At 39.3% G+C, this 13,792-nt stretch overlaps 1 protein-coding gene across 1 annotated transcript; it reads right to left on the reverse strand.

Moving 5' to 3' along the window:
• Window positions 1–471: 471 nt before the first annotated feature.
• Window positions 472–1,611, reverse strand: FOXE1 (forkhead box E1). Its single transcript, XM_075851532.1, has one exon. It carries the CDS (start codon window positions 1,609–1,611, stop codon window positions 472–474), a length of 1,140 nt encoding a protein of 379 aa, XP_075707647.1.
• Window positions 1,612–13,792: the final 12,181 nt, after the last annotated feature.

Raw genomic sequence — 13,792 nt, forward strand, 5'->3', positions numbered from 1 at the left:
AATAATATAAAAATGATTTAGACAAATGTAAGACCCACATCCCCAAACATAAGTGCAGTGTTTTACAACAATGTCTGATCCAGCTGGTTACCATTCATACTATGTCTATGATGTCACCTTAGGAGCTACTATTTTATAAATGTCGTCATTGTCCTACAGTTGTAGAAAATGCAGGATCATATCATTTAACTAATACACAATAAAAACAATATTGCATTTTATGTTTCATCCCATAGGGAAAAATAATAGGGTAATGGATATTACATCTGTTAGTCCATCGTACAGCCATAAGAGCATCAAGGTAAATGGTACAGTCCTGTTTTAATATCGATCACTTGTCTGTGCCAAATCATGACACAGTAAATAGGCTTGGCCTGATCAACAAAAGATGTTACAGCATGCACTATTTTTTAATAACAGATTTTAATGCATATAGTTGTATTTGCAGTTCTAACTCTGCAATATGATTTATTAAACTGCAGACACAAACCTGTCCATGTTCCCAGAATATGTTGCATGTCGCAGGTAGGCATTAGGGCCGGCTAGTTGTCCGTTACTATTGTAGGCAGTCAATGAGGTGTACTGTCCTGGAGACATCCTGCCATAGAAGTCCATGCTCTCACTGTTCATCACTGGAGATGTTGGCATGGCTAATCTGCTGGCTGTACCAAACAGCTGTGTGTTGCCATGTGTATATGAACTTTGATTCATTTGCAGGTGGCTGTTGGGTACTGAATAGGAATATGGCATGGGGTTGGTAGGTCTCTGTAGCATGCTACTACCTCCTGCTTGGCTGTTGTAACTTGTACCAGTGTAATTGCAAGAGCTGTTATTGGAAGAGTTGACGTCAGGACTGGATCTGCTTGCCTGCTGAGTATGCTCTGTGCCACTAGAATGCCCTATAAGTGTATTGATGCTGAACACTCTAGATTGGCTAGATCCGAAGGCAGGAGAAGAAGACGGGTAGTAGACAGAAGAATGGGGGGTGATTTGTTGACCATATGTGGGGCTCATCGTCATATTGGAATACACAGAATTAGGATATGATGGCCTACCCACTTGCAGAGATGGAAACACACTAGTGTCATGTATGTAAGCTGGGTATGTGGTGAGATCGGTTCTTTTGAATCTCTTCCTTCTTCTAAGAAAGCTTCCGCTGTCAAACATATCTTCAGCATTAGGGTCCAAGGCCCAGTAGTTGCCTTTCCCAGGCCTCCCTGGCTCTCTTGGTATTTTGATGAAGCAATCATTGAGGGTAAGGTTGTGTCTGATGGAGTTTTGCCACTTTTTTGAGTTGTCCCGGTAAAAAGGGAACCTTTCCATAATGAACTTGTAGATGCCTCCTAGGGTAAGCTTTCTGTCTGAAGAATGAGCAATAGCCATTGCTATGAGAGCAATGTAACTATAAGGTGGTTTTCCCCTCTGTAGAGGCCTTTTCCTTCTCCTTCCTTTAGGAGTGTCATCTACTTCCGAAGGTCCACTGGAGACACTTGCTTCAGGTGTTGGATTCTTCTCCACCTTTACTACTTGCATAGAAAAGTTACTTGATTGTTGTAGGTTGGTGTCTGCTCCAGTAGCTCTAGTAGGGGACTGTTCGTTCTCTGCTGTCATCTTTTTACCATATGTTTATTCCTTACAGTTAGCAGGCAGCAAAATCTCCTTTCTTTCTATCAGGGTTAAAAAAAATAAGGAACTAGTTCATATGGGTTCCTTGTATAATCCGTGAAAAAAAAATCTATTTAAAGTGCCACAATTGCGTCACATATGAATATGCAAGTTAGGAACAGGGATCAAGTGAATTCAAGATGGAAGAGTCTCAGCAACCCTTTTTTTCACGTTCTCCTTGGCAGGTTTGAACTTTTTCCACACGTGCAGAAATCTGTAGAACAAATATGAAAATTTATGTAAAAAGAAAACACAATGACAAACACAGACATAAGGTAAGTAAGGCATTACTAAATGAAGTAGTGTATACTGACAAAGATAAATATCTACCAACAAAGGAGAAAAATACATGGTCTGCACATCCATTTTCACAGTGATCTATTGCTGTTAAGGAAAAATATAAAAAATGAACAGGAGGTTCTTAGGACACGTTTTGATCAAACTGTATAAGTCCACTAGCCGCTTCACGGTGACCTCTTTTAAGTGGGTCTCTACTCTATAAGGTGCAGTACTGCATGGCAACCAATTCAGCCGCAACACAGCACCCGCATAGGGAGCAACCCAGCAGCCCAACAGCACACCTGCGGCCAGCCTAAGTCTCCATGGCTCTGGCCCACATTCCCCCACAGGCAAAGCACCACAGCAACAGAGACCCCCACATAACACCACAACCAGGTGAGCAAATAAAACCATTTTAACCAAAGCCAGAAGTGGATCTAAAGGAAAGGACAGGTGTATAGAAAAGACTGATGCATCTCTATTCTTTGGTATCCACTCCTGTGTTTGGCTCAAAAAACGGAGCCAAAAACTGCATAAAAACTGTGTGTGTGGTCCTGGCCTTATACAGTCTCCTGCTAAGTGGCAAGTGGGCTTATATGACTATATTGAAATGTGTACGAAACACCTCACGTTTATAATAGAAAAACTATGTTTAGCAGTAAAAGATCACTGTAAAATATTGTATGTGCGGACCATGTCTGTTTTTTCTTCTTTTTTTGTGCATTTAACAAATATAAATAATTAAAAGTCTATAATATACATGAAAAGCATATTGATCCCTGACCAACTATGAGAGATTTCAAGGAAGAGTGGTCACTTAAAACACATTATATAAGTGATTCTATTATTGCTACTTATAACACTGACTTAGTAAGAAAAATATATACGAATGCTAACGCTTCTACTACTAGTATTTTTTATCATATGTCTACTATTAATACTAATATTATTATTACTAAATTCTAACGATAATATTTTTAGAATACTGTTATAATGATCATGATCATCTCATCAATATATATATATATATATATATATATATATATATATATATATATATATATATATATATATATATAACTAAAATCTAAACATACCATAATATATAATATATGTATAATATACATATACACATGTTACTTAGATGATGCCAATTACAGTCCTAATACTATTATCAGTACTAGTAATGTTTTCTGATGTAGTTATGAAGTGATAAGGTGTTGTGTGTAGAGTATTCACTTTACCTTATTGCCAAAGATACAGTATCCAGTCTCTTCTTACACAGTAGACATCAGGTGTAGTGTCTGGCTGCCTCTTACTACACAGGCTTAAATAGTGGAGCAGCCTATACCTGGAGCCAGAACAACCTTCTGTATACCTGGCTGTCACAATAAAAGTCCCTCCCCCTACATACACACCTGGAGATTACCCGCCGGGCTGAGATGACAAAATAAAAGCACCCAATCCCTTACAACAGCCACCCACCATGCAGACAATTAACCCTTTCCTAAGACACAACATTAAAAAAAGACAAGAGCAGAAGCACAATAAATATGTGGAATAATTGTAAGAAACCAAATAGGTTGAATGTTCTTTTCTTGTTTTGGTTCGCATGAAAAAGAGACAATTATTTTTATTTTAAGGACTGTTTTTAGTGAAATTTATTATACACACATACAAATACTGTGTATATATATATTTTTTATTTATTTTTATTTATTTTTTTAGATCAAAAATAGTAATGTACAGACAGTGACTGGTACATCCACATGTAGCACAAACACAGCGGAATTTTCCGACCGTATTTTCTGTGCAGAAATTCCACAGCGTATCGCAGTAGCACTGAAGTGTATGAGATTTGAACAAATCTCATTCACGCATTGCGGAAAAGTCAGGGAGTTTAAATTGACCTGCGGTGCTGATTCTCAATATCAATTTCAATATCAATATCAATTTCTCTTGCCAAAACACTGTGGAATTTCTCCACAGAAAATACGGTCGGAAGATGTTTTTGCAACGTGTGGACGTACCCTAAGGGCATGTTCACACGTGGCGGAATTGCTGTGGAATTCCGCTGCAGACAGTCCGCAGTGGAATTCTCCAGCGCACGTTTTTACATTTGTTTCAATATATTTTGAGGCAAGTTAGTTCAGACATTGCGGAAAACTCCGCTGCGGACCATAGGCTGCGGTGCAGAATTTTCCCTCCGCACCGCAGCCTTTGGTCCGCAGCGGAGTTTTCCGCAATGTCTGAACTAACTTGCCTCAAAATGTATTGAAACAAATGTCTGTTGTGGAGAAGAAGCGGAATTTCACTGCATATTTCAGCCTTTGCAATGCAAAAACTGAAATCTATGGCAAGTCTGCTGTGATTTCTGCAACGTCTGAATTACCTGTCAAATATGCAAATGTTGGTGCAGATTCGTTGCGTAATTGCCCCAAATCTGCACCAACATTTGCAGTGGAAAAACTCCGCCACGTGTGAACATGGCCTAAGGGTGGATTCAAAAGTGGTAGATTTTGTTGTAGAAATTTGTGCGACTGAAAATCAGTTCCATTCTTCTGAATGGAACCTGCAGAAATCCATATGCTCTCTGCAGAAAAAATCCCATTCAGATAAATAGAACTGATTTTCAGTTGCAGAAATTTCTTTTTTACAATGTTATTTTTAGTGCGGCTAAATGTTACATTAAAGTCTATAGTGAAATATAAAATGTACTACATACAACTGCGTTTTGGTTTATGGCGTTTTTGAGGCAATTTTGTGGTCAGTGGAATTTTTTTTCAAACGCAGTATTCTCTGGGCGTTTCTTTAAGCACTTTTCACATAGGCGACTCTATTGGACTCAAACAGGGCCTGTACAAAATGAGTCTAAATAAAAAACGCCATTAAATATGCAATAAAAAACACCGTTTTATAAAACGTTTACAGGATTTCTTCTTCCCACCAGCGTGGAGCAAAGCAAATTAATATTTGAAATATGATTATTTCCATAGTGTTATTCTTCTGTACGGTAACACAAAAGCGCACACTAGTAAATGGTGCACAATGTCAGACAGATGAAGGCATTTCTTATGTCAATATTTGGCTAGAGTATACAGATCTGTGTACATAGATGGGCTATACTAAGAACAACAAAGCGATTCTCGCAATATGGTTCTTAGCTTTTATACTATGATATATACACCACTCCTAGCAAGAATTTTCATAATCGACCCAGCCTATATGTATATTTATTTTAAATTAATTAAATTTTATATAAATATATCTATATCTATATATATATATATATATATATGTGAATTAAATGTGTATAGTGCAAGCTGGTATACATTAGTATTAAATATATAATCAACTGTGTAGATAATATGTGTACTTTATATGCAGTAGTAGAGTTTTCAATACTACTACTACTACATCAAAATTCATTGAGTTAGCACAAAAAAAACTGAAATTCGGTTCTTCTAAATATATGTATATATCTTGCATGGTAATACTCAGTTTTTATTACTTTTAATATTGATTCGTTTAATAATTTCCATTTATTGCTACTGTTTGTTTTAGGAAAAAAAAGAGATTTACTGTGCAGAAATGTTTCTAACCTGTATTTTAGTGTAGCCAATTATTCCTTTGGTTGAATGAGAATTATCAGAATGCATAAAGAAGAATATTCTTTGGTACATATAGTTATTCATTTTACAAATAAATATTCATGTATGGTAAAAGAGCTTATAAAGACAACATTTATAGATAATATTTAGATTTTATTTATTTCCTAATATGCAAAATACAGTTCGTAGATGCAGTGTGATTATTATATTTGTTTATTTATGAATAATAAACTATAGCATTGGTAAAGTTCTGAATACTACATAAAAGTTGGTTATGAAACATGGCAGTTTATAGCATTTTTTCCTATAAAATAAAGTTATGGTAATGTAAGATTTTAAATAATTGATCTTGAATTACAAATGATAACTGTTGCATTATCATATACTAAAAAATCGTCACCCCATTGAAGAATATGTATTGAAGCAAATGATAATATAAAATAAAACAATCTAAATACCGTATTTTTCGGACTATAAGACGCACCTAGGTTTTACATGACAGAAAATAGGGAAAAATTACATATTTTACTACTATTACAAAGAAGAAACAATTTGTTAAAAAAAATAATTGTTCTGTTTCAACACATTCTGAGAGCCATAACTTTTACATTTTGGTACATACGATTTTTTTATCACTTTTTATTTCATTTTTTTTTATCGCTATGGTGACTTAAAAAACAAAGATTCTGGGGTTTTAAAAAAAAATTTTACGCCGTTTACCGTGCGAGTCAAATAATGCTATATTGTAATAGATCAGACTTTTACAGATGTAGCGATTTATTTTTTTATTTTTATTTTTTTACACTCTGCTGGGGGAAAAGTGTTTTTTTTTTAACTTGTAATATTTTTTTACACTCCTGAAAATTTATGTAACTTTTTTTTTTACATATCTTATTAGTTCCCCTAAGGGACTTGAACCAGCGATCATTAAATCGCTGGTACAATACACTGGAATTAATGGATGAGTTACGGAAACAGCGTAACTTGCTGTGCTACTCTGTTTCCGTAACTCCCATAGAAGTGAATGGCAGTGTAGCATGCTACGCTTTTTCCTTAACTACTATTTAGTTCTATGGGACTTACGGAAACAGCGTAGCTCAGTGAGTTACGCTATTTCCTTAACTCGACCACGTACACTGTTTTTGTAGCTACTGAGTTCCGGAAACAGCGTAGCTCGCGGTGCATATGCTGTTTCCGTAACTCCCATTCACTTCTATGGGAGTTATGGAAACAGCGTAGCTCAGCGAGTACTTGGCTGGTTCTGTAACTCCCGACCACCTAACCAGGAAGTGGCCGGGAGACAGCAGAGCCGAGTAAGATAGAACGGAGTTTACCGGGCACCATTCTAGAGATAGAATGTGCAAGTGGGGGGAGCCACTGGGCTCTGCCTCTACTCTGTGCTCTGCTCTTAGTTAACACACACGGAGTAAATAAGAGCCGAGGAGCAGAGGAGGATGCTCCGCCCACAGCCCGACCTGCAAGAAACCTGTGATCCTGTCAGTAGGGAGAGATGGTGAGTGTCTATGTGTCTGTGTGTCTCTGTGTGTATATGTGTGTATACAGTTTGTGTCTCTGTGTATATATGTGTGTATACAGTGTTTGTCTCTGTGTGTATATGTGTGTATACAGTATGTCTCTGTGTTTGTATGTGTATATGTGTGTACATGTGTGTGTATACAGTATGTGTCTCTGTGCATGCAGTATGTGTCTCTGTTTGTATGTGTATATGTTACAGTGTGTGTGTTTGTTTATGTGTCTACATGTGTTTATGCCCCTTTGTAAAAGTGTGTGTTCAATATTAAAGTAGAACTGATAAAATGAAGATATCTGTGCTGCCCCCTATATACCCTTCTTCTCCTATGTACCCTGCTGCCTCCTATATACCCTGCTGCACCTTATATACCCTGCTGTCCCTTATATACCCTGCTGCCCCCTATATACCCTGCTGGCCTTATATACTCTTCTGCCCCTTATATACTCTGCTGCCTTTTATATATCCTGCTGCCCTTTATATACCCTGCTGCCCCCTGTATACCCTGCTGCCCCTTATATACCTTGCTGCCCCTTATAAACTCTGCTGCCCTTAAGGGAAACACCACATGTTCATATATCGTAATCTATAACATTTTAACCAATTCATGGCAATTAATTATTGGAAATAATATTTTTATTGTGCATGTCCAGTTTGGAAGTGCATTGCATGATATACATACATACATACATATATACATACATACATATATACATACACACATATATGCCTCTGTGTTGCATGCAAAATCTGCAGCAAATCTGCACTGTGTGAACATACCCTTACACCAATTTTTCAGCTGCAGTTTTTATTCTTCATCTTCCAATAACCCGCAGTTTACACACAACAATTACAGTGATAATGGTGGCTGGATCAGTACAATCTTTTTCTACCTGTCAGATTTGATTATAAAATCCCCTCCATGTAAATGGCTTATACAATGTGTAAATACATCCAAAGTCAAATAAACACTATTTTGTAGTCTGATATTCACTGAAAAGATTTCAGATCCATACAGTATGCTGGCATATTTGGCCATGCGTTTAGATGATGTATCATAGTGGTAATAACTCACCGCATGGTAAAGGGACCCAGCAAGAGACAAGCACCCGGGACATTACTCACCTCTGCTGGTGAGACACTGCGGTGATAATGTCACCTGCCATTGTTTGTAGTAGAGTCGTCCCAGTTGCAATGGTCACACAAATTCACAGATTCCATAGCACATAAAAACTTGCTAATAGTAATATTTTATTTTCTAGTACACAGATTTTGATGATTCATACAATTACTATGATCTCTTCTATAGTCTTAAAAGGGAGCTCGACTGGAAACTGGTGCACCCCATTGTAATTATTTATTAGGTGGTCCATAAGTAACTCAGCAAAAACATTTTTTTTTTAATTTGCATAGCAGCGGCCTGAATATGTTCAAACCTATGCTAAGCAGCACTGGATGTAGCCTGCGGGTGACACATGAAGATCTCCATGCTCTTGTGAAAATCTGCATCTGTGTCAACCACTAGCACTTGGAGACAGGAAGAAAAGTGGCTGCTATTTCCCAGCACTAGAGTGAAGATAGATTAGTAAGGGGGCTTTCTTTTTTTTATAGCAAAGTTTTGGGGGGATCTGTCAGGGGGCTTAATGTTATGAATATTTTTATTTTAATGTCAGCCTCATTGCTCTTCTAAGCTTACTCCTGAATTCCAACCATTCTTGGTTTGCCGACGTATTGTGCAGACAACCTGTAATTTACGCGTCATCGTTTGACAGCTGTCAAACGACGACGCGTAAATTGACTGCCTCGGCAAAGAAGTGCAGGACACTTCTTTGCAACGTAATTTGAGCCGTTCTTCATTGAACTCAATGAAGAGCAGCTCAAGATATACGAGCGTCACAGACGCCTCGTATATTACGAGGAGAAGCATTTACAGCTGAAACGACGCAGCTGTTTTCTTCTGAAAACAGGCTGTCATTTCAGCCGTAAAAGCCAGCTAGCGTGTGAACATACCCTTAGTGTTTGGGTATGTGCACACGTAGTGACCAAAAACGTCTGAAAATACAGAGCTGTTTTCAAGGGAAAACAGCCCCTGATTTTCAGAAGTTTTTTGAGCAAATCGCGTTTTTCGCTGCGTTTTTCGCGCCTTTTTCGCGGCGTTTTTTTACGTCCGTTTTTGGAGCTGTTTTCATTGGAGTCTATGAGAAAACGGTTCCAAAAACGTCCAAAGAAGTGTCCTGCACTTCTTTTGACGAGGCTGTATTTTTACGCGTCGTCGTTGACAGCTGTCAAACGACGACGCGTAAATGACAGGTCGTCTGCACAGTACGTCGGCAAACTCATTCAAATGAATGGGCAGATGTTTGCCGACGTATTATAGCCCTATTTTCAGACGTAAAACGAGGCATAATACGCCTTGTTTACGTCTGAAAATAGGTCGTGTGAACCCAGCCTTTCAGTCAGTTTAGATCATTTGCTGTGTGTATTATAAGGGTATGTTCACACGGCCTATTTACGGACGTAATTCGGGCGTTTTTGCCCCGAATTACGTCCAAAAATAGCGCCTCAATAGCGCTGACAAACATCTGCCCATTGAAAGCAATGGACAGACGTTTGTCTGTTCACACGAGGCGTAATTTACGCGCCGCTGTCAAAAGACGGCGCGTAAATAGACGCCCGCGTCAAAGAAGTGACCTGACACTTCTTTGGCCGTAATTGGAGCCGTTATTCATTGACTCCAATGAATAGCAGCGCTAATTACGCCCGTAATGGACGCGGCGTTCAAGCGCCTGCACATGCCGTTACGGCTGAAATTTACGGGGATGTTTTCAGGCTGAAACATCCCCGTAATTTTAGCCGTAACGGACGCCCTCGTGTGAACATACCCTAAGTGTGATATCAGCCTTACTTTGCTTACATTTTAATTTTTCTATATAGGCAGCGTTTTCTAGGGACTGAGATGTTTAGTCTTTCCCAAATTTAATACCACAGGAGAAAATTTGACATTTTAATCCACTTCAGATGAACCCCTACTGCAGGGGTCAGCAACCTTCAGCACCCCAGCTATTGTGAAACTACAACTCCCATGCCTTGACAACCAAATGCTTTATTATTCCAGCCAAAGGCTTTCAGTGCATGCTGGGAATTGTAGTTTCATAACAGCTGGGATGCCGAAGATTGCTGACCCCTGCACTACTGGCATTCCTATATTGGAAAGATTAGTGTAAGGGCAGGTTAAGCATTCTATAATTCCACATTCTAGACAAAATTTGTAGATTACCTTGCCTTTGCCCATTCCAAGCCTCTTTTTGCAGACAGAAATCAGTTTGCCATTTCTACTATAAGGGCACGTTCAGACGTGGCGGAATTTTTCCGCTGCAAATGTTGGTGCAGATTTGGGGCAATTACGCAACGAATCTGCACCAACATTTGCATATTTGACAGGTAATTCAGACGTTGCAGAAAACACAGCGGACTTGCCACAGATTTCAGTTTTTGCATTTCAAAGGCTTCTTCTCCGCAACAGACAGTGCACGCTGCGGAGGGAAAATTCTGCACCGCAGCCTGATTTCCACACAGTTGTTTTCCGCAAAGTCTGAACTAAGTTTCCTAAAAATGTATAAAAACAAATGTAAAAAATGGCCGCTGCAGAATTCCACTGCGGACTGTCTGCAGCGGAATTTAACAGCAATTCTGCCACGTCTGAACGTGGCCTTAGGGCACATTCAGAGGTGGCGGAATTGCTGTGGAATTCCGCTGCGGACAGTCCGCAGTGGAATTCTCCAGCGGCAGTTTTTTACATTTGTTTCTATACATTTTTAGGCAAGTTAGTCCAGACGTTGCGGAAAACTCCGCTGCGGACCATAGGCTGCTCATTCCATTGCGTAGAAGAAGCAGAATTTCACTGCGTATTTCAGCCTTTGCAATGCAAAAACTGAAATCTGTGGCAAGTCCGCTGTGTTTTCTGCAACGTCTGAATTACCTGTCAAATATGCAAATGTTGGTGCAGATTCGTTGTGTAATTGCCCCAAATCTGCACCAACATTTGCTGCGGAAAAACTCTGCCACGTCTGAACGTGCCCTTAACCCCTTAACGCACCATGACGTAACTGTACATCGAGGTGAGCAGTAAGTTCGCGCACCTTGACGTGCAGTTACGTCTGTGCTTTGATAGTTAACCGCCGCGCGGCGCTACACCGCAGCGGCGGTTAACTGTGCAGGGTGTCTGCCATGCATTCCCCGTTGCCGATCAGCGGCCCATCGCCGCTGATATCGGCAGTTAACCCCTTAATTGCGGCGCTCGATTTTGAACGCCACAATTAAGGTGTTTAGCGCCGATCGGCAGCCCCCACGTGAAATCACGGGGGCTGGCGATGGTACCCATGGCAACTGGATGCCAGACAATGGCTTCCGGGATGCCATGTACAGAAGCCTATGAGGACCACCCGGAGGGTGGTCGTCGTAGGCGTCCTGTCAGTGTGACTGTTACGTCACAATGACAGTTGGAATGCATTACACTACGTGTGTAGTGTAATGTATTCCAGCAGCGATCAGAGCTGCAAGTCTAAGTGTCCCCTAGTGGGACAAGTGAAAAAAGTAAAAAAAAGAATAAAAATCTTTTTAAAAAAGTGCAAGCCCTTACACAGCTTTTTTTACGGAAATATAAAAAGTTATGGCTCTCAGAATATGGTGACACAAAAAATAAATTATTTTCTAAATAAGTTATTTTATTGCGCAAACGCTGCAAAACATAAAAAAACCTATTTACATATGGTATCGCCGTAATCGTACCGACCCGCAGAATAAAGTATAATAGTCATTTATAGCCCAGGGTAAACGCCGTCAAAAATAAATAAAAATCAATGTCAGAATTGATGGTTTTTGGTCACCTGGCTTGCCGAAAAATTGAATAAAAAGTGATCAACAAAATCGCATGTACCCCAAAATGGTACCAATGAAAATTACAGATTGTCCTGCAACAAATAAGCCCTCACACGGCTCCGGTGGTGAAAAAATAAAAAAAGTTCCAGCTCCCAGATTATGGCGATGCAAAATGTACAGGGCGTTCCAAAAGCGGATAGGATCGGGTGCCATTTATAATTGCCACAAAGGCAACATATCTGTGGATTATTATTTATTTACCCCATTATTATACCCTCTTATTATGCCCCTCATGTACTCTGCCCAGCCTACATGTGCCCCCACATTATAAACTGAAATACCAGCAAAACGCCAGAGCTACTACCAAGCAAAATCTGCGCTCCAAAAGCCAAATGGCGTCCCTCCCTTCTGAGCCCTACAGCTTGCCCAAACAGCCGTTTACGTCCACCGATATGGCATCACCATACCCGGGAGAACCCTGTTAATATTTTATGTGGTACTTGTGGCACAAACTGGGCACAACATGTAGTGAACTAAAATGGCACATCAGTGGAAAATTGTAATTTTCACTCTGCACCATCCGCTGCGCATTAAACCCTTCGCGCACCATGACTTAATAGCATGTCGTGGTGTGGGGATGATATATGGAGCATCTCACGCGCAGAGCCCGCGCCATACGCTGAGGGTGTCAGCTGTGTATTACAGCTGATACCCGGGACTAACGGACAGAAACAGCGATCACGCTGTTACAGGAGCCTGTAAAAATGACAATATACTGCAATACATTAGTATTGCAGTGTATTCTACCAGTGATCTAACGATCGCTGGTTCAAGTCTCCCAGGGGGACTAATAAAATATGTAAAAACAAAAGTAAATAGTTATTATCAGTGGGAAAAATTTAAAGTCCAAAAAGAAACCCTTTTCACATTTTTTCTCTAAAGTAATGTAAAAAAATAAAAAAAAATACACAAAATTGCTATCACTGCGTCCGTAAAAGTCCAAGCTATTAGAATATACCATTATTTAACTCACAAGGTGAATGCCGTGAAAAATAAAGAATTTTAAACGGAAAAATCACAGTTTTTGGTCACCCTGGCTCCACCAAAAAATGTAATAAAAAGTGCTCAAAAAGTCTTATGCACCAAAAAATTGTACCAATAAAAACTACAGCTCGTCCCGCAAAAAAATATGCCCTCACACCACTCTATTGACTGAAAAATAAAAAAGTTGTGGCTCTCGGAAAGCGGGGAGGAAAAACGAAAAAGCAAAAAGCAAAACATGAATCAGTTCGTAAAGGGTTAATTACTTTCTAATGAAAAAGCATTTATGACCACATGTACTCGGGAGAAATTGCTTTACAAATTTTGGGCGGCATTTTCTCCTTTATCCTTTGTGAAATTGAAAAAATTCAACATTTTAGTGGAAATAATGTTGATATTAATTTTCACGCCCTAATTCTAATAAATTCTGCAAAAGATGTGTGGGGCCTAAATGCTCAGTATACCACTAGATAGATTCCTTAAGTGCTGTAGTTTCCCAAATGGGGTTACTTTTGGGTGGCTTCCACTGTTTCGGTCTCTCAGGGGCTTTGCAAATTCGACATGACACCCAAAAACTATTCCAGCTAAATTTGAGCTCCAAAAGCCAAATAGCGCTCCTTCCCTTCTAAGCCCCGGTGTGGGTCCAAACAGCAGTTTATTACCACATATGTGGTATTTACGTAATCAGGAGAAATTGTTTTACAAATGTTGGGGTGCTTTTTCTCCATTTATTCCTTGTAAAAATTAAAAATGGCTACCTTTTTTCAGAAAAAAAGTAGATTCCAAT

The sequence above is a fragment of the Rhinoderma darwinii genome, chromosome 1 (genome assembly GCF_050947455.1).
Source record: "Rhinoderma darwinii isolate aRhiDar2 chromosome 1, aRhiDar2.hap1, whole genome shotgun sequence".
In the NCBI taxonomy this organism is placed as follows: Eukaryota; Metazoa; Chordata; class Amphibia; order Anura; family Rhinodermatidae; genus Rhinoderma; species Rhinoderma darwinii.